The sequence below is a fragment of the Dendropsophus ebraccatus genome, chromosome 10, assembly GCF_027789765.1.
Source record: "Dendropsophus ebraccatus isolate aDenEbr1 chromosome 10, aDenEbr1.pat, whole genome shotgun sequence".
NCBI lineage: Eukaryota > Metazoa > Chordata > Amphibia > Anura > Hylidae > Dendropsophus > Dendropsophus ebraccatus.
This window is the reverse complement of record NC_091463.1, coordinates 71,565,688-71,591,274: the sequence shown is the minus strand read 5'-3', so window position 1 is coordinate 71,591,274 and position 25,587 is coordinate 71,565,688. Positions and strand designations below refer to the sequence as shown.

Sequence of the window (25,587 nt, the reverse complement as noted above, 5' to 3'; positions counted from 1 at the left end):
ATTAGGAAGGGAAAACTAGCTCATTGCTCCGCTGTAGTTATGTATCAGAGGCTCAGCAGCCAGAGTGCCACGCCCTGCTCATTTTCAGCTTGTCTAGGGCTTTGCTAGCATGTTGTGATAATGTATTGAATTAAATCATGAGCAACTGGAGTTCATGAAAAGGTAAGGATGGATACATCTGAATGAGTATGGGAACCCTTATTTCGGGAGAAGCCCTTAATTTGTGTATGAAGTATACATAATGTGTAGATGTATCGCTGCAAAACTGTACTTTAGTATAGTGTGCCAGGGTGATTCTTCTACATGTCCTGGGCACGGTGTGAATACAGTTTTATAGGAAAGCGCCTAAGTAATATTTTTTATAATTTAAGTACAGCAGACAGCAAGTAAAGCATTAACTGTCAGGTACCTGAAGTAAATATAAACCAAGAAAGTCACTGATCAAGCTACAGGCACACAGCTAGGTCTACCTCACATGCCCCCATTTCCTGCTCTAGCCTCGTCCAGCCACTCACTGCGCTTTATAACAAAGGAAAGGATGTGCTATATTTTATCTTGCGAGCAGAACTCCTCTCCCTACTGAACATAAAGTACATTGTAAATTGACCAGCAGAGTATTTAATCAATATGCCGTGAGCTGCGTTTTTCTGCTCTGGATTTAATGGCGATTCTTTGTCCATAAAAGTAGTTCTGCTCCGTAATTATAGGAAAGAGCACAAATCACATGGATACAATTACAGCTGTGGCCAGGCCGAGTCTCTGCTGGTAATGATCCCCTTATAACAGATAAACAGAAAGCCGACTAGACATTGTCTGTGATGTAGCGAGGACGTGTGTTGTTTAGGCTCCTGACGATAATTACCATATTCTCCCCACAGAATTACTTCTTACTGTCCTCATCGATGGATAAGACAGTCCGTCTATGGCACATATCCAGGCGGGAGTGTTTGTGTTGTTTCCAGCATATAGATTTTGTTACAGCAATAGCTTTCCATCCAAGGGTAAGTCAATTTTTCTGTGTGTGAAAAAAAACAAACAAAAAAAAACTCTGTCCTGGCCATGTGATGGACACATGTGTGCACTGCTCAGTATGACTGGTCTGTAACACGCAGGGCAGCTGAGCACATGAATAGATTATTTTCCTCTGAAACCTGATAGACAGGAAACAGAGATCCTTCATGGCAAAAAAAACAACAACTTTATTTCCTGAAATCGGAGAGCACAGATATAGATAGATAGATATGTTCTCAGTTTCCAGATCACAGGCAGTGTATACTTACCATCTGCGCTGCTTGTGATCCAGCATCAGGCTGTCCCTCCTCCGGCTGCAGTCTGTATTTTCAGGCCGGCACCGCCTCCTCCAGAATAATTGAAGGCCGGAGGACTGGAAAGCAGGATGCCAGATCACAAGCAGCATGAATAGTAAGTATACACTGCTTGTAAACTGGAAACCTGACAGCACAGATATATCTATCTCTGTGCTATCAGTTTTTATGGTTAAACGAATGATAGAAGAATCGTTTGTGCAGCCCGGCCACTTGATTTGTGTTGCTGTGTAAAAGCACTGTAAACAAGCGCCGGTCTCGCTCATCGGCACTCGTTTCCGGCCCCCACAGCCAACAGATCTTTAGGTCTAAAACAACCTTAACTCTAGAAAGTCTCCTGTGGTGCACGTCTGACCACTGGGACTATTCTCAAGGCCCTATTCCCCCCATTCAACCATGTTGCTGAAGAATGTGTATGGAGCAGCAGTCAGTCTGGTGCCCTGATCCTTCCTAAGGGCCCTATTCCACCGGACGATTATCGTTCAGATTATCGTTAAATCGTTCGAATCTAAACGATAATCGTTCGGTTGAAATGAAGTTAACGATTAACGACCGAACGAGAAATCGTTGATTGCTTTATAAGACCTGGACCTATTTTTATCGTTGCTCGTTCGCAAAACGTTTGCAAATCGTTCGCATTGAATAAGACATCGTTCGGTCGTTCGCAATAAATACGAACGCAATAGCAAATAGCGAAGAAATAACGATCGCAATTACGATCATAAGTAACGATTACCGTTCCATGGAAATGAGTGAACATTTTCAGGTCTTTCGCAATAGCGGTCGTTTGAGATCGTTAATCGTTAACGATTATGCAAACGATAATCGTCCGGTGGAATAGGGCCCTTAGCCTTATGCACACTGGAAGTCATGTGGATTCTGTTTTAGTGGGGATCCACACTGTAGCTTACCCCCTTCCCCCAATATGACGTCCAGGGACGTCATGAAAAGCAGTGGCAGAATGCATCATGACGTCCCTGGACGTCATGCTTTCCCTGCCTCCCCCCTCTGTCCCTGGGTGAGATCGGGCAGCAGGAGGAGGCTATGTCACACAGCCTCCTCCTGCTGCCACTGCCCGGAGGGGAGACGCGCTCCCCCCCGGGCAGTTAACCCCATAAACGCCGCGGTCAATGCGACCGCAGCGTCTATGGGGAGATTCAGTGTCCCCCGCCGATCGGGCGGCGGGGGGAGGCTGCAGAACGCTGCCTCCCCCCACCGCCACTAACAGTGTGTCCCCCGGCCCCCTCCCCTCGTCCTCCGATACCGGCGGATCGCCGCTACTACCTCTTTAGCGGCGATCCGCCGGTACCGGGCATTACCGGCGCCGCCGATAGCTTTCATCTCCCCCCACCGTGGATTCACGGTGGGGGGAGATGAAAAATGTCCCCTCAGACCCCAGATCAGCCCCCCGATCACCCTACCCGGGCGGCCATCAGATCCAAGATGGCCGCCCCCATCCCTGCGAACAAACGATGTTTGTTCGCAGGGATGGAAATGAATAAGTGATCAAAGTCCCATGCTCTCCGCCACCGGAGGTAGCGGAGAGCATGGGGCAGTGATCGGGGACCCCCCCGTGTGGTCCCGGAGCAGGCGATCGGCGGTATATATACCGCCGATCGCCTGTTCCCAGTGCTGCCGGCACTTTTTATCCCCTGTCACCATAAATCATTGGTGACAGGGGATAAAAAGTGTCACCGTGCCCCCCCCCAAGTCGCCCCCCACCCCCCCAGTCACCCCCGTCCCCCAGTCACCCCCCCTTCCCCCACATACGTTACCTGATCCACGGAGCTCCGTCCTCCTCGACGTCCAGGCTGATTCTGAAGTGCGCATGCGCTCCAGAAGCAGTTAGCTCTGAAAATTTAAAGTGACAGAGACCAATTTGGTCTCTGTCACTGAACTATGATTACTGTGATAGAAAATATCACAGTAATCATAGTAATACAGTGAAAATTAATGTATAAAGTACAAAAAGTGACAAACATACAAAAAAATAAAACACACACTTTTTATTATAGTAATAATTGCAGTTTACTCCCAGATTACCCCTAGCCCCCCCAAATTACCCGTAACCACCGCAGGTTGCCCATATCCGCCCCAGATTGCCCGTATACACCCCAGATTGCCCGTAATCACCGCACGTTGCCTATAACCACCGCACGTTGCCTATAACCACCGCACGTTGCCTATAACCACCGCACGTTGCCACTAACCACCGCACGTTGCCACTAACCACCGCACGTTGCCGCTAACCACCGCACGTTGCCGCTAACCACCGCACGTTGCCGCTAACCACCGCACGTTGCCGCTAACCACCGCACGTTGCCGCTAACCACCGCACGTTGCCGCTAACCACCGCACGTTGCCTGTAACCACCCCAAATTGCCAGTGAGCCCCTCCAGATGGTCCGTAATCAGCCCCGATTGCCCGTAACCCCGCATATTGCACGTAACCACCGCATGTTGCCTCTAACTCACACACGTTGCCAGTGACCCCCTCCAGATTGCCGTAACCACCCAAAATTACATGTACCCACCCCTGATTACCTATAAGCACTTCCGTTTATCCGTAACCACCCCAGATTGTCTGTAACCACCCCATGTTGCCCGAAACCACCGCAGATTGTCTGTAACCCCCCCAGGTTGCCCCTAATCACATGTAATTCCCCCCAGATTGCCTCTGACCACCGCACGTTGCCCCCGACCACCGCACGTTGCCCCCGACCACCGCACGTTGCCCCCGACCACCGCACGTTGCCCCCGACCACCGCACGTTGCCCCCGACCACCGCACGTTGCCCCCGACCACCGCACGTTGCCCCCGACCACCGCACGTTGCCCCCGACCACCCCACGTTGCCCCCGACCACCCCACGTTGCCCCCGACCACCCCACGTTGCCCCCGACCACCGCACGTTGCCCCCGACCACCGCACGTTGCCCCCGACCACCGCACGTTGCCCCCGACCACCGCACGTTGCCCCCGACCACCGCACGTTGCCCCCGACCACCGCACGTTGCCCCCGACCACCGCACGTTGCCCCCGACCACCGCACGTTGCCCCCCGACCACCGCACGGTGCCCCCGACCACCGCACGTTGCCCCCGACCACCGCACGTTGCCCCCGACCACCGCACGTTGCCCCCGACCACCGCACGTTGCCCCCGACCACCGCACGTTGCCCCCGACCACCGCCCGTTGCCCCCGACCACCGCACGTTGCCCCCGACCACCGCACGTTGCCCCCGACCACCGCACGTTGCCCCCGACCACCGCACGTTGCCCCCGACCACCGCACGTTGCCCCCGACCACCGCACGTTGCCCCCGACCACCGCACGTTGCCGGTTCCCATCCCAGATTACCTATAAGCACTTCAGTTTATCCGTAACCACCCCACATTACCTGTAATCTCATTTTTTTTTGTATTTTAGTAACTGCGCTATTCTAATAACCATTACTAGCTGCGGTTTTGCTCCAGCAAATTGGCGCTCTCTTCCTTCTGAGCCCCTCTGTGTGCCCATACAGTGGTTTATGCCCACATATGGGGTACCGTTGTACTCAGGAGAACCTGCGTTACAGATTTTGGGTACATTTTTTCTCCCATTCCTCGTGAAATTGAGAAATTTTAAACTAAACGAACATATATTGGAAAAATTCAAGTTTTTCATTTTTACTGTCTTTTTTGAATACTTTCCTCTAATACCTGTGGGGTCAAACCGCTCACTGCACCCCAAGATGAATTCTTTGAGGGGTGCACTTTCCTAAATGGGGTCACTTTTGGGGGGGTTCTCTTCTGCTGACACTACAGGGGCGCTGCAAACGCACCTGGCGCTCAGAAACTTCTTCGGAAAAATCTGCACTGAAAATGCTAATTGGCGCTCCTTCCCTTCTGAGCCCGGCTGGGTGCCCATACAGTGGTTTATGCCCACATATGGGGTACCGTTCTACTCAGGGGAACCTGCGTTACAGATTTTGGGGTGCGGATTCTCTCATGTTCCTTGTGAAATTGAGAAATTAAAACTAAACGAACATATTATTGGAAAAATTCGAGTTTTTCATTTTTACTGTCTAATTTTAAATACTTTGCTCTAATACCTGTGGGGTCAAAATGGTCACCACACCCCAAGATGAATTCTTTGAGGGGTGTACTTTCCAAAATGGGGTGACTTTTGGGGGGGTTCTCTTCTACGGGCACTACAGGGGCGCTGCAAACGCACCTGGCGCTCAGAAACTTCTTCAGCAAAATCTGCACTGAAAATGCTAATTGGCGCTCCTTCCCTTCTGAGCCCCGCTGTGTGCCCATACAGTGGTTTACACCCACATATGGGGTACCATTGTACTCAAGAGAACCTGTGTTACAAATTGTGGGGTGCAGATTCTCTCATGTTCCTTTTGGAAAGGAGAAACTTTAATCTAAACATATATATTATTGGAAAATTAAAATTTTCGATTTCTTTAAGGCCTAATTGTGAATACTTTCCTCCAGCCCCTGTAGGGTTAAAATGCTCATTATACCCCTAGATTAATTCTTTAAGGTGTCTAGTTTCCAAAATGGGGTCACTTATGGGGTTTTACAGCATACAAGCCTCCTAAATCAACTTAAAAAAAGAACTGGTCCCTAAAAAAAAATCAGTTTTGGAAACTTTCACAAAATGTGATAATTTGCTAATAAATTTCTAAGCCCCATAACAGCCTAAAAAAGTAAAATATGTTTCCCAAATTATGCCAGAATAAAGAGGACATATTGGTAATGTGATTTAGTAACTAATTTATGTGCTGTGACTTCCTTTTTTAGAAGCAGAGAATTTCAGAAGTTCAGAAAATGCAAAATTTTCAAATTTTTCATGATATTTTGATGTTTTTCACAAAAAACACACAAAGTAGTGACCAAATTTTGCCACTAATATAAAGTGCCATATGTGACAAAAAAACAATCTCAGAATCGCTAGCATACGTTAAAGCATCACTGAGCTATAAGCGCATAAAGTGAGACAGGTCAGATTTTGAAAAATGAGCTTGGTCATTAAGGCCAAAACAGGCTGCGGAGGCAAGGGGTTACATTGCTAACTTCAGAACATCATGGGGAAAAACCAAATGATGCGCTGGACCTTACACATGCAAGAAGCTTGGGTGAATCCGGAGCAAACACCACAGATTTGTGTTAGAATTTAGATCTTTGTGATCCAATCACAGTAAAATCTGTTGATGGGGGGAAAAAAAAGGATCATTTAAATACGAGATTAATACAATCCAGGTTAGTTACATGGAGTGTTGCACTTAGCTGCTTCCTCGGCTCTTGTAGTATTTGGAGTGAAAGTACAAGCCGAACCGCTGCTCTTTTCACACTCTACCTCATTGAAATATTCCTTAAACCTGCAACATTAGTCCTTCTGTGGAATAGCAGGGAATAACATCACTGTACACAGGTTAATAGAGGTCTAGTGGTGTAACATATCAACACATTTTGGTAACTACATTCCTTTTCATGGTCAAAGGTTAATATATTCTGATCTTTACGTTGCAATAGTAATTGCAATGAATAATTACTAGCAAATTAAAACCCTGCGATACCTAGAAATGTTCCCTGTATAGGTTTGTTTTCTTTATTGCTGTTTTTATCCTCATTTTGGTATCATTCTAAGCCCTTTATTACAGCAAATCTTCCTGTAATTGCTGTAAAATATAGTCCTGTTATTGTTTTTCTGTGTGTAACATAAGTTAGGGTGCTGTCTGCGCTCAGCTGGAGTTTGTTCATTTTATTAGCAACTATAAAAGGTTTGCTAATTGTTCAAGGGTATGGTTATGTTTTATAGTATGTAACACCGGGGGGAAGAACATGCTTTAATGTGCAACATGAAAGGGACTTTGTGCTGTATGTAATATATAAAGAAAAGTTCACTGCTTGAAAAACACTTTTTTTAAATGATTAAAAACCCACGCTAATCTACTTTTATAGAAGGGGCATAGAAGCAGATTTGTACATGATATCACACTATATATATATATATATATATATATATATATATATATATATATATATATATATATATTATAATTCCACTTTTAAGGAGGTAATAGCTCTAATATATTTTTTTAAAAATTGTGTCCCAAGATATATGTGCATGTACAGTGTTGTTTTTAACCAGAATACTGCCACCATGTGGTTGGATTACTGCGTGACACATTAACGCATATAGAACTGTGTGGCCATTCATAGCTGTACAGTCCCCTCCCTTCTTCTTCCTGCTAGGTACTAATCTATGAGATCAGTGCTGGACAGGAGAAGAAGGTGGATGTGATTTAAGCATCATATCTAGCTTCTTACAACAACATAAGGACCCCCAGTAATAACATACCCAGCCAGAAGACTCAGTTCCTGCATAGATAGAGGTCCGTCCATGCTTGGAGAGAACTCACAGACTTCTAACTACTATGTTTTGATGGCAGGGACTCTGTATTTAAAATAAATTTGTGTGTATATTGGCATAGCAAAGCTGAGAAGTGCCTGAATGTGTTTAGTAGATCTGTATATGTGTGCATGTGTAGCAGAGGTGTGTATGTACTGTATAGAACAGCTGTGTGTGCAGGTTTAATTATACTATAATCATACTGATTACCCACAAAAAACATGTTCCCTTTTTTGTTTCTCAAGGATGACCGATACTTCTTGAGTGGATCCTTGGATGGGAAACTCCGACTCTGGAACATTCCGGACAAAAAAGTTGCATTGTGGAATGAGATTGACGGCCAGACAAAGCTCATTACGGCCGCCAATTTCTGTCAGAACGGCAAACATGCTGTGATAGGCACATATGATGGGAGGTGCATATTCTATGACACTGAGGTAACTTTATGGTTTTATATGGCTTCCCCTGTTTCCAGGGACATTGTTTGTTCAATATAAGGCTGAATTCACCAACAGTATTTTTGGCCAGTTGTGTGAATCCAGCCTTGGGGTAGCTTCACACATACCGGATGCGCAGTGAGTTTGCAGCGAAATCCTGGTAGTGTGAAGTTGAATGGGTCACATATAGTCACATATATCCGCAGCGGAATTTTCATTCTGCTGCCAGTATGTGACCCGGCCCTTTTTAACCCGCCTGCGGCTGTGTGAAGCTCCCGGCTCCCCTTCAGCCAATCAGTGCACCGCAGCACTAATTGGCTGATGGGGAACGAGGGGAGCCGGGAGCCTCACACAGCCGTAGCGCCGAGCAGGTAATGTATGCTCCGGGCCGTGAGCTGCGGGGGGTTAAAGGGGCCGGCTTAAGTATCCGCAGTGGAATGAAAATTCCGCTGTGGATATGTAACCCCATAAACCTTCACAGTACCAGGATCTGCAGTGGATCTTGCTGCAAACTCACAGCGTGAAATCCGCACCGCATCCGGTTCGTGTGAAGCTACCCTTAACCAGTTTTTCTCTGTGCTTGCATGTGGTTCCGCTTTGTACTCAGGCCTTCTTAACCCCTAGATAACCACAATATGTACATTACATGTCGCTTGTGGCTGGAATGTTCATATACATGGTCTTGTTTAAAGGGGTTGGCCAGCTATAGGCTGCTTAGTGATGTATGCTCTCCGGTCCCTGCAACGCCACTCTTGTCCAGCTCTGTAACTCAGTGTTTCTGATCTGTTCTGGAACAGCACAGGTGCACTTGCAGACATTCGCTCCCTTATTATTTCATAGAGAGAACTCTGCACATAAGGTGTTTTCCTGGAGTCCCCAGACTAGTGCACTTATGTAGTTACTTTGTTGTACCTGAATTAGAAGAGCAGTAGCAGCCTTTGCAGCTGAGCTTGTGCTATTCCAGGAAAGACTTTGTTCTCAGGCAGTGTAGTAGCAATGCATCAGAGGCAAAGTACACATATTTGGTATCATTTTACATGAAAAGTGCAGAGAACAATTTTGTAACATGCGTTTGGTTAAAATTATTCCTGTATGTTTTATTGGCAAAAGTTTCTCTTTTCTGCTAAACCTGCAGCAGCCTGCTGCAATCTAGTAGCAGGAAGGTGGAGAGATTTTAGAGCAGCTGCAGAGTATATTGGAGGTGCTGAATATTGCTTTGGGTTTGTGGTGGATGGGACATTTGAGGGATCTATTGACCATAGTTGAATCTGACTTTCCTTATGATTTACATTTTTGTTTCTTAGCATCTGAAATACCACACTCAAATACATGTGCGTTCCACAAGGGGGCGGAATAGGGTCGGAAGAAAAATCACTGGAATAGAGCCATTACCTGGAGAAAATAAGGTGAGATTTCCCCTTTTCTGCTCTTATTGTTTGTTGATTTCATATCTTTGGTACAGTATTTATGAGATTTCTGACATCTTGTTTTTTGTTTTTTACCTTTTTCAGATCTTGGTAACCTCTAATGATTCAAGAATTAGGCTGTATGACTTAAGAGACTTGTCTTTATCCATGAAATACAAAGGCAGTGTAAACAGCAGCAGTCAGATCAAAGCCAGTTTCAGGTACAGAAACATAATTTATAAATGCAGATGTGTAGTCATAGTGGAAGATTCAGGATTGAAGCTCAGTCCCTCCAGGAGGCTCAGATGACTGTTGTTGGGCAAAGTATAGCATGGTAGACTGGATGGACCGTGTAGTGTTATTTGTCTGAAAATATTCTATGTTTCTAAACGTTTCAAAAAAATTGTATTGTTTGCTTTATAAAGACAGAACCTGTCCTCATGAACGTCATAGGGGTGTGATCTCCCTTTGCGAGCCAGAAGAGAACCCCTCTGCTGAAGCTAAGCCATCCAAGTATTATATGCCTAACCATTTACTTGGATGGTTCTGCTTAAACAACCCTTCTTAATATAAAAAAGAAGAAAAGAGCAATGGTTCAGTTCCTAGATTCCTGGTAATGAGTATAATAACTATTCATCTATAGAGGAGCGGGTCATGTACTGCATGACTGAGCAGGTTTGTAATTCAGTAGACTGGTATAGCTGGCATCTGCTTTCCCACAAACAAGCCTTTTCTTTGTTGTGTGTTTCTAGGCCCTCATGATACAGACACATGGCCAGGGCCCCCATGGGGTACTTTGTACATATACATAACACATTAGGTGGAGGGAAGGGAAGTGGAAATTATCTTAAGCATCTTTTGAGACGTAAACAATATACATATACTGGTGCCTGAGATATTAACATGGCCATTTAGTGTAAGTTCACACGCTGTATAATAGGCCGCTCTGTGACACAGCAGTGTCACCTGGATGAACATCACTTCATGGTCATTGGAATGCGGGCACATAACTATAGCAAACAATGTAAAGTGTGAGCCGTACTTACATTGTGTGCACTGAATAGTGGCCGCACAAAATTAACATGTCCGTTTTCTGTACAGCCGCACAGAGTGTATACACTGCGGCCGTTGTTCCATAGAAAACAATGTTATTTCAGACTATCAATAAATAGCGGCCGGTGTGAACAGAGCCTAAATGTGTGAGTACTGTGTAGTGATTGGGTGACAGACAGTACAGCCATATCGTTTATATCAAGATTGTCGCCCAGCTTTCAGGACACCTGAAAGTCATATATGCCTATAGTTCCTGCACTCCGCTTGTGTACACATGTTGTTGGGGTTTATTTTTTTATATTTTGTGAAAATGTTTTTCAGTGTTTACAGACTGTTCAAGGCAATGAAGTGGAACCTGCGGCCCTTCAGCTATTGCAAAACTACAATTTCCATCATGCCTGGAAATCCAAAGCTTTGGCTGTTTAGACATGAAAGAAAATTGTAGTTTGCAACAGCTAAAGGGCCGCAGGTTCCCCTTTCCTGGAACCTGCGGCCTTAACATGATTTCCTGCTGATCCATCACAGATCAGTTGCAGAAAGTCTGCAGAAGATCTGCACTGTGTGAATGTACCCTTGAGAACAGTACCTGTCACTATCTGCAGTAACCCAACATAGCCACTACATATTTTATGGCGCTGTTCTGCCTTCAGCACAGGCAAACAAGTGATTTCGGGGAGGGTGCTGGGTGTCTGCACCCACTGATCTGATGTTGATGACCTATATTAAGACTAAGATCATCAATAAATTTATTCCAGAAAATCCTTTTAGTCATGAAGTATGGCTATGTCATGCCATTCCTTTTGATCATTAGGGGCCCAATGTTCAGAGAACATGTACAGATCATTAAATTGGCAAAGCATCCCAGGGGTTGGTCCCCCACTGACCATTATCTTATCTCCTATGTTAGTGATATGTCACAATCTTATTGAACTGTAGAACCCTTTGCTCAGAGTGTAACTTAACATGTCTGTTTTGTGTTTTCAGCCATGATTTTACATACATTGTCAGTGGTTCTGAGGATAAATACGTGTATATCTGGAGTACATACCATGACCTAAGCAAATTCACCTCTGTAAGAAGAGACCGGAATGATTTCTGGGAGGGTATTAAAGGTACGTTATAATCTGAGAACATCTGCAGCACAATGAGTATATTGTGAGAAATCAGCAAGGATTGACTTATGAGCCCCTCAGCCGTCTTTATGGTCATAGGCATTTCTGCTTATTGCATTTGAACTTTTCCTATCTTGTAGTTTATCCCATTGCAGAGTGCTGCTAGGATTGCACATATACAGTATGACTAAGAAGCTCTCTGTATAGACTACACAAGCAATTCTATTCAGGCCTGTAATAATGCTGAATTACTTGATGTGTGTCCTGCAGTTCTCCAGGATTGCCATGATTTGCTTCAGCTAGTAGTAATACAATGCTTGTCAGCTGTGTTGTCTACCTATTAGACCCTATTCACACATGCTGACATACATTAAATACTGCCTTAGGGCCGGCTCACTTCACACTGAGCAAACACGGCGCAATTCCGCGGCGGAGCCCCGCCGTGCTCAGTGTCCTGCTTTGAGCGAATGGGAGAGCGCGCACGCTTGTCCGCTCCATCTCCTCTCCGCTCAAAGAATGAACATGTTCATTCTCTGAGCGGAGAGCGGCGGCAGCAGACGAGCGCACGCCCTCTCCATTCACTTAACAGCAGTGCACACTGAGGAAAGGGTGAGGAATTGAATAGGAATTTCAGCTTGAAATTCCTCCCGTAAAAAATATGTATAGAGCAAAGTCCCATTGTGTCCAATGGGTTTTCTGCTCTGTTGTTCACACTGCAGAATTTCCAAGCAGAATTATCTGCTGTAGATCTGCTAGAGGAATCCTATAGAAGTCAATGGGGGGCTTAAATTCTACTTGAATTCTGCCTGAAAACTTTCTGTTTCAATTCCTCGAGAATTGCTCAGTGTGCATATACCCTTATAACTACTCCTGTGGGGGCAGGATATGAGAACTTGATGCTTGTTGCATGTATTAATGCACCTTTTTGCCGTAGAATAACACAATGCATAATTTGAATGTGTCCTCCTTTTATTTTCTCACCTAATGCATCTTCTGTTTCAGCACATAACGCAGTTGTCACATCTGCAATCTTTGCTCCACATCCTAACCTGATGGTTCCACCGGATGCATCCACTGACAGACAAGACACTGAGCAGAAGGGGGAACAAGGGGAATCTGTAGATAACATACCATCAGGTGAGATCAGAGCTTTACTGGAGCAATGTAAGGGTTTTTTTACATGAAGAGATTTCTTGGCCCCAAACGAAGGCTGATAAGTGAGATCAGCGCTCATTTGCAGTACTGTTACATGGCACAAGAAATCAAGCTGATCGGCTGCACGAACTATCACAGTATTGTTTATGCTGCCTTGGAAACAGCACAGATATGTATATCGGTCTTCGGCTGATCACTGTCACTTTAACAAGGGCTGATTATCGTCCAGGAGTGTAGCTAGAAATGCTCCTGTGGCTCATAATTGACCTGTGTACAATTGTAAAACCATATATTTCTATTATATTGCTGCATTACTAATGTTTGCAAAACTAACGTCTTTCGCAGCATATCTGCATTAAAAGAAATGTCGAATTTTTTTTTTATTTATTTATTTTTATAAATTTATTCACACACTTCCATTGAGTTGTAACAATAAGGGGCCGGAAGGTTCCCATCTGCTGCCACTAACCATTTTTTTGAGAACAGCTTTGCAGTTCCCAATCCCCTGCTCAAGTGCTGGCGCACAGGCAGGGCCGGCGTCAGCACCTGGCTAACTAGGGCAAATGCCGGGGCCCACAGCTCCTCTAGGGGCCCACTCCCGTTTGTTACTACATTTTTTTTGTTAGTAAAAAAGAAAAAAAAGTGTAGTAACAAAGGGGACTAGGCCGCATGTGACAGTTAGGGGCCACGCCGATACATACTGGGGCCCCCGGGCACCTGTCTTCCTTCACAAATCTTCTCTACAGCCGAGTAGGAAAGGACCTTTGAGTGTGTAGGACCTTTGATGATGTCACGGGTCATGTGATCGGACACCTGACCTGATAGAGGGCAGCACGGTAGGCTCTGCAAACTAAGTGTTCTGTATGTGCTGGTTTCTAGTTGTTTTGTGTATAGAGGTCCTGCTGTAATATATATATATATATATATATATATATATATATATATATATATATATATATATATATATATCTATCTATTACAGCAGGATATATATATGTTACAGCAGGACCTCTATAGACAAAACAACTAGATATCTGTATCTACAATCTATGTATCTATCTATCTATCTCCTATCTATCTATCTATCTATCTATCATCTATCTCCTATCTATCTATCTATCATCTATCTATCTATCTATCTCTCTATCTATCTATCTATCTATCTATCTATCTATCTATCTATCTATCTATCTATCTATCATCTATCTCCTATCTATCTATCATCTATCTATCTATCTATCTATCTATCTATCTATCTTCTATCTCTCTCTGTCTCTATCATATAAACATGGTGAGACCCCTAGTTCTCCTATATACAGGTCCTGCAGTGATGTTCAGTGTGTATGTGTGTGTATATATATAATATATATATATATATATATATATATATATATATATATATATATATATATATATATATATATATATACACACTGTATATCACTGCAGGACCTGTATATAGGAGAACTAGGGGTCTCACCATGTGTGTATATATATATATATATATATATATTATATATATATACAGTGTCGGACTGGGGTACCTTGGCCCACCAGGGAAATTGATTCTTGGGGCCCACCCGACATACACAGACAAAGGCAATGTTCACACTATGGAGGAGACCGGCTGTTCCGTGACTCCGGCCGGGTCACGAAACGGCCGGTCTCAGCCCAGATCATCACGTCCGGTACTTAAGTACCGGCCGGATGATCTTTCCTCCGTGGAGCTCTGATGCGGGCGCATCAGCGCGCGCCCGCATCAGAGCTTCCCATAGCACAGAGTGAAGCAAGCGGCCGGAGCCGCTCGCTTCACTGTGTGAACTGCCAGGTCCTTCTGCGGACCCATGGCAAACAATGCTATGTTCCACGCCGCACATCTACGGCTGTAGTTCTGCGGCGAGAACTACGGCCGTAGATTTACGTAGTGTGAACATAGCCATAATCAGCGGCAAACCTTTCACGTTACTACAGTGACTTTGCATTGAGCTGTGTATGTGAGCAGCAATGCTAGTGCACTGCCAGTCACTTGTACAGTTGTTACTGGTTTATGCAGTTACGGTAAAACAGGAATATTTATGTAGAAACCTAAATGAAATTTCAAGAATATTGCTGCAAAAACATATGAAAAATGTCATATGTGAACACAGCCTCAGAAGATGAAGGAGAAAATGACCATCTAGTCTTCTCTTCTATTACAATTTCCAGCAGAGGAGACCCATAACGGTTCATTCTAGCCTCACCACAAGCTGTTGGGCTAGAATAAGACTTTTAAGGACCTTCATGAATGGCATATCAGTGGTCATTAAAGCGTTAAAGGGGTTATCCGGTAAAGAAAAAACTATTTTCAACTCTGATGTCAGAAGTTACAGATCAGTAAATTGCTTTACTTGGTGTATTCTCTCCAGTCTGACACAGTGAGACTGTCCAGAAATGTCTCAGAACAGCAGCAAATCCCCATAGAAAACCTCTCCTGCTCTGGACCGTTCCTGACATGGACAGAGGTGGCAGCAGAGAGCACTGTGTCAGACTAGAGAGAATACACCACTTCCTGCAGGACATACAGCTGCTGATAAGTACTGGAAGACTGGAGATTTTTAGTTAGGACCGGAAGAAGCAGATGGGAGTGCACCAGTGGATTCGGCCCCAATTCACTGAATTGCGGCGGGCAAAAACTGACATGTTCTTTGCGGCGCAGTATGGGATCCTGGCCGAAGCGTATACCATGTGTGTACTCTCCGGCCGGGATCCCATAGCAGTAAAGGCAGTGTCCTACACCGTACAGAGTACAGCCGTTGTTGCAAATGTCAACAACGGCAGTACTTTTACATAGTGTGAATCTAGCCTTATCAAGGTGTGATCTGCCATTGTATACATGTACAAGGAAATGGCAGAGAACACCATAAGGCGCACATGGCGTATTACTGCAGAACGGATTTGTGCCAGTAGCTAAACTTGCTGCTCACCATGGGGGCTACAAGCCCAACACTGCCAGTCACTTTAGTGGTGGTTTATACACCTTGACGCCATCTGCAGCCCTTTCAACACAACCAGGAGACTCGGTACAATCATTCCGCAGGAGAGACAGCACCAAAGTGACTTTATTCACTCCCTCTTGTGCGACTAAAATTAAAACATCACACTAGAGGGTTTGAATAAAGTCACAAAATTTTTTTACTACTTCGGTGCTGTCTCTGCTGCTTTTTTAAAACTCTGTTCAGATGGAGTGCATTATCCTACCTGCGTCTACTGCGGCAGTTGATGCTGCTTATATATTTATTTTTTGAGTCGGTGCAATAATTGAGAAGACGTTCGCCTTTTGGAGGTCCCAGTTGTGCAGGAGATCTGTGAGGCTTAGGCGCCGATCAGCTGATTGAGGATTCTCACATCAAAGATGATAGGAGTTGTAGTGGACGTAACAGTAAGACTTTAATCAATGGATGTTTTGAGGGGAACCTTCTTCGTCAGATCTATTGAGGGTTTTCTACAAAACACATTATCCATTGATTAAAGTCTTACTGTTACGTCTACTACAACTCCTATCATCTTTGATGTGAGAATCCTCAATCAGCTGATCGGCGCCTAAGCCTCACAGATCTCCTGCACAACTGGGACCTCCAAAAGGCGAACTTCTTCTCATCACATACACATACATACATACATACACACACACAAAATGACATACTGCAGAGATACACAAACATGCAGACACAACACACCTTACATATATACATACATCTAATCATACTAACACACACAGACACAGGACAGACAGATACAAAAGCATGCAGATTACATATATACAATATAATATCTATAGAACTACATTACATAATATACACTATAAACATGGTAGATGTGCACACACACACACACACACACACACACACAGGCACATTACATAGATATAACACTCACATGCATAAACACATGACACAGATGTACAAACACACACAGATGACAAAGACAGACAAATATACAGTAAACAAAACTCACATGTTAAGCAGGGCAGGAAGCTCCATGGAGTCATTTGGTCTCCATCTTCACTTCCTCTTCTCCCAGCCAGACCCGGCAGCCTGCAGCCCCTCCCCCTTCTCTTCTGCACCGACAGCACACACAGTGGCAGAAGAGAAGAGATGTCACTGCAGAGGGGAGGGGGATGGAGGGGCCCTGCAGCTGCTCCTTCTCTCTGCATCTTCCTGATAACAAGCAGGGAGCTGGGCCACACTGAGTGAGTGCAGGGGGAGGGGAGGGCCCATGATTAACTCACCGGGCGGTGCTGATGCCGATCTTTACTCCCCACAGCAGTGTGGGAGCCAGCAGGGGGCCCCCTTGAGCTCCCCATACTAAACGGGATCTAAACAGGAGGCCCAGGGGCAGGGCCCAGCAAGAGGGAGGAGGGGGCGGGGCCCACCGGGGAATCCCCCGGCTCCCCGGTGGCCCAGTCCGAGCCTGTATATATATATATATATATATATATATATATATATATATATATATATATATATATATATATAATCGTGCTGGTGCTGCTAGTTCTCCTGTATACAGCTCCTGCTCTGTGTGTGTGCGCTTGTGTATATATATATATATATATATACACACACACACACACACACACACACACACAGCAGGAGCTGCATGCAGGAGATACAGGAGGAGAAAGATATGCAGCAGCCGCATGTTTCTTTTGCTGCAAATCTTTCCTCACCTGTCTCTCCATGATTTGCTCCTCCAAGGGGCCCGCCGAGGCTCTGTCGCCCGAGGGCCCACAAAAAGCTGGAGCCGGCCCTCCACAGGGCTATACAGAGCAGGGTCCTGTTGTTCTGCAGAGGCTGCCACACACAGCGAACATGTTGGGCAGCCTCTCCCCTGGGTACTGTATATAAGAGTATACAGTACACAGGAGGAACAGGACCCTTCTCTGTATAGCATTGTGCGGCAGCACTTGAGCAGGGGATTGGGAATTGCATGGCTTAGATAGCCCCCCAGTTCCTGATACAAAAGTTGGTGGCAGCAGAGAGGGCCGTGCCAGACAACAAAAGTGCAAATGTAAATAAAATATGTAAATTTGTTTTAATGAAGTTATATTACAAAGCAATGTTTTAGCAAAAAAAGTTTTCTATTTCTAGTTTGCGGAGTACCCCTTAAAGTTGATGTACCAATTCGCTTACTGTTTTTTGTTTTTTTTAAACTACTAATTCCCGCACCACCGGGATCTTCGCGCCGGAGATGACCAGGTAGTGTAAAAGAATAAATAAATTTCAATAACGAATTGGTACATTCACTTTATGGTTCAACTTGTTCAACATGTCATGGATCTTTATATAGCACCAACATATTCTGCTGCACTTCACAGATCAGAGGTGATACGTACAGACATACTAACCAAATAACCAAGAGTTCGGATAGTAGAAGTGATAGTCCTGTTCATAAGAGCTGATGATCTGTGGCGACATTAGAGGGAAACAGGAGATAAAAGTTTTTGTTACAGACAATGGTCTATCCATCTTTTACAGTAAGGCCCCATTCACACGTCCGTGTCAGTTTTTACTGTCAGGAAATCCTGATCAGGAGGCCTTAAGCCCCCTTCACACGTCCGGAAAATCTGCCCGGATTTCTTATCAGGAAATCCGGACGGATTTCCGGACCCATAGGCATACATTAGTCACGGACACCGTTCCGGAAAATAGTTATATATATATAAAGCTAGTGGGCACCACTAATAATCATGGAGTGCTAAACCAATGCATATAAGTAGTACATCATCCTCTCAAAAGAAAAAAAGCATATGCACAAAAAATGGTGGCACATCACAAAAATCTTTATTATAACACTGACAAAGATACAAAGTACCACATAAATAAGTGAATGTACAGTAAAATGAGGGAGACAACACCCCAAATACTGCTCTACATTAAAAACACTAAAATGTCACCATAAGTCCTGCTGGTGTTCCAGCCGGGACTAATCTACCACTCTGACTCTGGACTGTATGTACAATAACAAAAATCCAACATCTCTACCTAGACAGAGACCCAGTAAAACAAAATATAACCACAAATAATGGAGCATAGGGAAAAAAAAGAAAATTGGAAAAGATCACCATATACAGTCCAACAGAATGAGAGTCAGATGGGATAAGGAATCACCCCACGCGTTCCGCCGTCTAGCGGCTTCCTCAGGGATGTGGCTCCCACATCCCTGAGGAAGCCGCTAGACGGCGGAACGCGTGTGGTGATTCCTTATCCCATCTGACTCTCATTCTGTTGGACTGTATATGGTGCATCAGGAAAGCGTTCGGGGCCCGGGCGCTCCCATAGACTTCTATGGGGGCGGGCTGGATTTCCGGACGAAAATAGGACCAGTTCTAAAAAATCCGGTCCTATTTTCCGGAACGGACACCCTTCCGGAAATTTCCAGAACGGTATCCGTGTCCAATGAAAGTTAATGCGTCCGGAAATCCGTCCGGATTTCCTGATAGGAAATCCATGTGGTTTTTCCGGACGTGTGAAGGGGGCCTAAGGGTCCTATTACACTGAGCAATTTTTAACAATTAACGACTAACGATAAACGATTGCAAACGAGATTGTTTATGGTTAACTTGAAATCATTCACCATATTACACAGAACGATAGTCATTAGTTACAATCTTTACTATGATCGTTTATTCCTTCTGATCCCAGCTAAACAATGAACAATGTGCAATTACACTGAACCATTGTAAAAAAATGCAGAACTTGAGCGAACAAATGTGGAATTACAACGAACGATTAGTGCACGATTAACAATAATTTTACGTTCAGCTCTAAATCAACAACATACGAACGATTTTTCAATAGTTGCCAGAACGCCCTATTACACAGAACGATTATCGTTTAAATTCGAACAATATGACCATTTTTTGCACGATAATCGTCCTGTGTAATAGGGCCCTTAGTCTGTTCATGCTAATTAATGTCTGTCACCCAGTCACTGGCCAGTCTCTGTGTATACCCATATATAATGAGTATATGAGTGCAGTGAGTGTAAGGAACCCTATAAAATGAAGGGATGAGGTTCTGAGGAATGATACAGAAGAGGAGGCTTAGGAGGAAAGGTGTTGGGTTAAGGAATATGACAGGCCTGTCTAAAAACTATAGATGTCAAGAATTTAATTGTCCAGGATATCACATTACAGAGCAATGTAGCAGCACATGAAGTGTCTTGGAGACAAGAGTGGGAGGTAGAGGTAGATGTTATAGAGGTAGATGTTAGTCTTGGATCATTGGCAGAATGTAGAACCTGGCTAGGGTGGTAGAGAGGGGGCAGCACTGGGGAGAGCTTTCTAGGTGACTGTGATTGTATTCTATAGTGGATTATGCCATGACTGGCACTGGGGGATGTATTGGTGAAAAGACTAGACACATAGTTGTGCCTGGCTGCTCCTCCTGTCTATCCTGAATGCAGAAGGCTGAGTTAACAGAGAACCTTAGGCTTAGGAGGAAAGGTGTTGGGTTAAGGAACTTGGCTAGTAAGAACACATTTATTATGTCATGTTATTATTTTGGAGGAGAATCCTGACGCATTGTTTTCTGGTTTTCCAGGTGCTCTAAAGTCGGATCACACGGAGGTGCTGCTGTCTGCAGACTTTACCGGAGCAATCAAGGTGTTCATTAACAGGAAGAAGAATATATCTTAACTGTATTGTGACAGAATAAGCCTGTACTTCAATAGCCTCCATTCATAGTGTAAGGAACAACGACACTGACCGGCAGATATTACTGCAGCAGAAGCCTCTGCACCTGAACATACAGCTGGAGAAAAATCTATTTTGTTAATGTTACTGCCAGCAAATGTCTGTGCTGCTAAATACTCCACTGACAGTAGCTACGCTCTCTAGTAACTACAATTCTGCACTTTCTATCATCTGTAAGTTTTAAAAATGCCATTCAGCTCCTATAGTCTTTGACAAGTGTAGGAATATTTTGCAACTGCATCTTCATTTTACAGGTCAAAATCCTTAAAGTGAATGTGCATCTTTTAACACTAGAGAAGAGCACAACTTGAGCATGCTCGAGTCTTATTGTGTGGTGGTTGAAGAAGCTGAATGCAGCCATAGGGGGTCCAGAAAAACATGGTTACAGGCCATAAGCTGTATCCATGTTTTCTGGACTCCCTAGGGCAGCATCCAGCTACTTCAGCCACCTATGTTCAAATGCCGAACGATTGGACTCGACCATGCTTCAGTTGCACTTGTCTCTATTTAACACCAGGATGTTATTTACCTCCAATGCTGATTTATCTCCTAATTTTTCTTTCAAGGGGTAGGTTTATCATTATAGTTATCAGAGCATCTCAATCTACTGAACAGATATGAAGTAAAATCCTATAATTCTGTCTGTCTGCAGTCACCACCACCACCTGTGGCACCTTGGTAGTTTACTGCATACTGTGGGGCTTAAACAGTATGCTGTTAGGGAGCGCCCCTAGTGGTAGCTCAAGGCACCTGCAGCTTTAGGTATACAAAAGAATTAGAATATTATATCTAAAATAAAGTTTGTATCCTCATATGAATCCTCTCATAAATTTGGACACATTGGGGGGGGGGGGGCGATGACATTTATGAACCTTGCACCCATGGCGTATGCCAGGGAGAAGGCTCAGATTTGCCCCTTCCTCCTGGCGTACGTCTGCTCATAGGTGTAAATCATGATACACATTTGCAAATAGGTGTAGATTTGCTTTGCCGGGCGCAGGGTCAGCTGGGTTTACTAAGAGGTGTGCACCTATTAGGGAATCTGGGGGGGTATAAAGGGTCTGGGCCTAATTTAAGACTGGCATACTTGTACACCGGTCATAATAAATGTTCCCCATGGTACACACTAACTTAAAGTATATCTATCCATTCACACTTCATCAGGATAGCATTGTCTGCTGCTTTATTTTACCTAGTTGAAAACTGATGGGCCTATTGCATAAGTCAATGGAATTCATTATAAAATAACAGAGCCTAAGTGACCATCAGGCCATCATGTTTGGAGAGATGCTTTAGGTACTTAATAAATATGGACTCTAAATACTCTCGAGCACCGATTCATAGCACATTTTTACATAGGAATTTTTATATGCATAAAATTGACAAAACATGGCGATTTTGGGGCTGCTTCTGATTCAGTTGGATTGTGCCGAGCTGCAGTACCAGGAATATCCCATGGACAAGAGCGGAAGAAAGTAGACCCGAATGGTCTAATCTAATGCAACCTTTCATTCTTAGGTTTAGTCTAGTATGTCCATCAGAGAACCTATGAATCGTAGGTTGAAAGCAATCATTTATTTCCATGTAAAAGAATTCAGCCAGTCCCCATCCGTAAGCTCCAGCAATGTCACCAAAGCACAAGGGTAAATCAGTAGCTTAAATAGATAATACGACCAACTGCAAAATGGGTTCTGTCTGCTTCTCCTGCTGCAATAATATCTTTCCGGTTCTTTGAGAATAGTCAGACAATCCTATTCTCCATGAACCCCAGAAACGTTAAATGGAGTGTTTGGTTTAGGAAAATTGCTGAATGTAACCTATCCTTCTCGTTCAGGGGCATTGCCTATGTAAAGTCAGGGGTTATGCATTACAAACCTTTCTCACTGTAGAGATTGTGAGGGTCTCATATGTGTATCATTGCTAGCTTGAAATGAATCACAAGTCTAGGTCTCTGTTGTGGACACAATGTACAGCGGGCACAAAATGTCATTACACCACAGACTTCATAATAAAAAGCTTTGGTGGTCTCCATAGATCAGCCAGCCATATAACATCCATTCTAAAGTATAACTCTGCTTTCAAAAACATTTCATAGTTTAGATCCAGAAATGTTGGGTACATTAGCAAATACTTTGCTTCTTAGATTTAGTTTTGTATCATGTGATCTTTCACTCCATTCACACCCAGAGCTGCTTTAAAAGCTCTCCATTGGTTCCATGCACATGACTTTTTTTTATATGGCTCTGTACAGACATGAATGGGATTGGACACAACCTATCTCAGCAAAGGAGTCTGGTCCTGTCCGCTGCTGCACAGAATGTGTAAAGAGATTTACAGGACTTGTCCACAATTAGAAAAACATGGCTGCTTTGTTCCAGAAACAGAACCCCACCTGTCTATGGGTGGTGTCTGGTACTGAATCTCAACTTCATGAGCTTAGCTGCAATAAGACTCACGACTGTAGACTGTTTTTTGGAAGAAAGCAGCCATGTTTTTCTAATCCTGGACATTCCCTAGCCAAGGTTTACATATATGACCTCGCACAGCATTGGGATTAAAAAAAGAATTTCTGCTCTTTTCTCAGATATAACACTATCTGTGTCTATTGTGCCATGTCTGGAAGTGCAGCCCGCCACCATTTATTAAGTGGATGGCATATCAGTAAGGATGGCGCTGCAGGAAAAATTAGACATTTTCTCTAGTCTTAGAGAATCTATTCCATAGTACAGCAGAAAGCAAAATTTGGCTTTTGGTGTGAACAGAGGAGAAAACCTCACGTAACTTACAATCCATGCATTACGTACATTTAAAGCTACATAACTTTTCATGTAGAAATGGACTTTAAAATGTTATTCGGAAGTAGAGTTTTCCTTTAATGTTGCTTACACAGAACACCGCTAAACCCTGCCATACATCACAGCATATCACTGTTAAGTCTGTAGAGCTCCACCATCCCAAGCCACCCCCTCCCCTAAAAACTTTATGCACCTTTTTAGTTTCTTTACTCAGATATTATCTTGGTGGTACCTGTTCTTTGAATTAATTTTAATGGGTCGACACATTGTACAAAAATATTTGAACCTGCAGAATTTGGTGGTCGCCACTTGCACCGTCTCCTTTTTTTTTGGTTGTGACAGTTTGCTTGAATGGTGACACTCGCTTTGCACACCCGGGCACAATGTATCTGTGTAAAGTTTAGAAGAAAAACTCATTCCTTACTTTCAGGATTGCGGGAGACGAGATGATGACTTTATTTTTCTTCTAGATTCTTGTTTTTGATTTATTTTTTGTTTTTTTCCTCCCTTTGCTTTAGTGTTTGTGCTTCCCTCTCTCCTTCCACCCCCAACCGTGCTTTAAAACAAGAAAAAAAAAAGATAAACTTGTTTACATTTTTTAACTATTGTAGTAAAGTTGAAGCTTTTTCTGTTTAGATATTCTGGGTAATGAAAATGTCTGTAAATATGATCACTAGGTACCAATGATGTAACAGTCTGGGTTGTTCTGCCAGAGAATGTTATTGATGGTTAAAAGTGTAACACAAAAGAAATAAAATCTGAAATCTTCTCATTAAAAGCCTGTCAAAGACAATGTGAAATGAAAGCAACCACTTTGTTTTGGTTCTTGGGGGGGTTGTGATGGTTTGGTCTTTTGTCCTCAAGGAGTAACGTTTTGACCAAGGTAAAGTACCTACCCACACCAAGGATAACCTGAAGAGGTATATCAGAATTTTAACAGGCTCAGAACACTGTCTGATAAAACCTTTGTCTGAAACTCTATCTTTGACTCTTCTGAAATGTTCTCTGCTGCCACTTATTCAGGACAGTTCCTGACATGGACAGAGGTGGCAGCAGAGAGCACTGTGTTAGTCTGGACAGAATACATCACTTCCTGCAGGACATACAGCAGCTGATAAGCTAAGATTTTTAAATAGAAGTAACATACAAATCTTTATAACTTTCTGTCACCTGTTGATTTAGGAAGGAACGAAAAAAAGAGTACCTCTTTTAAGAAAAAATAACTGCTGGACCACACTGGACGTAAATGTACGTCATGGATGTCCGTCACCAGATGTGGACCACTGTCCACAATGTCATGGTAGTTATATGGTTATTAGCACTGTGCCCATTTTCTCAACGCATGTTTGTTTGTATAAGACCTAAAGGTGATTGGGTAATATTTAATTATTAAGTAACTGGATAAGCCCCCGAATCTACTCTTACTGGTGGGCACTCAGTACCCAGTTTGGGCTGTTCTTCATAGTCCAGGGTAGGGACTTATTCTGTCTCTTACACTGGAGAGAGAACTTTTGGCTAGTATTATTTATTTATTTTTTAGCATGACAAGGTCTCGGCTATGTTTAGGTATATTGAGGTGTCGGTGTAGAAGAAGTTCTATGCTAGAACACTGGCTATGAGCCAGGCGCCATCACCCAGCAGCACTGTCCATCCTCACTAATGTTCTTCTCGCTAAACTAAAGTGAATCACTGCATTTTTGCTTTAAAATATAATGGGAAGAATTCCCTGAAGATGTCAGGCTCTTATTGCAGCAAAGGGAGATTAGTATCACCTCTTAAATAATAAATGGTCCTAATATTGATTGAGGATCATTCCCTAATAGTTGTTTCTGGTATATGACTGGTAACTAGCAAGGTAAAAGGCAGAAGACAGCAAAGAGCTTGTACATATTAATGTTATACATATTCCACAGCCCTTTTTGATGGATGATGTACAGACAAATGGGACAGTACAGAATTATACACCGGTGCTTCTAATCTGAGTAGTCAATGTCGGACTGGGGTATCTGGGGCCCACCAATAAGAAACCAGTGAGAAACATGTCAGTGCATCATCCATCTGGGGCCCACCCGAGGATTCTCTGTTACTCTGGTGGGCCAGTCCGACACTGTGAGTAGTGTACCCATCAGTCTTTTTGTGTGATTTTGGAGAGTGTGCGGTTTAGATTAT

General features: G+C 43.8%; 1 protein-coding gene across 1 annotated transcript in view; it reads left to right on the top strand.

Annotated features, from left to right (window-relative positions):
• Window positions 1-24,223, top strand: part of WDR44 (WD repeat domain 44) — an 81,847-nt gene extending 57,624 nt beyond the window's left edge. The window contains exons 14-20 of the mRNA XM_069943240.1: window positions 879-1,001; window positions 7,971-8,162; window positions 9,467-9,568; window positions 9,674-9,789; window positions 11,606-11,733; window positions 12,736-12,870; window positions 20,472-24,223. Coding sequence (XP_069799341.1) covers window positions 879-1,001; window positions 7,971-8,162; window positions 9,467-9,568; window positions 9,674-9,789; window positions 11,606-11,733; window positions 12,736-12,870; window positions 20,472-20,566 — 891 coding nt within the window. The 3' untranslated portion in view covers window positions 20,567-24,223. The remainder of the gene's footprint in view (window positions 1-878; window positions 1,002-7,970; window positions 8,163-9,466; window positions 9,569-9,673; window positions 9,790-11,605; window positions 11,734-12,735; window positions 12,871-20,471) is intronic.
• The last annotated feature ends 1,364 nt before the right edge of the window (window positions 24,224-25,587 follow it).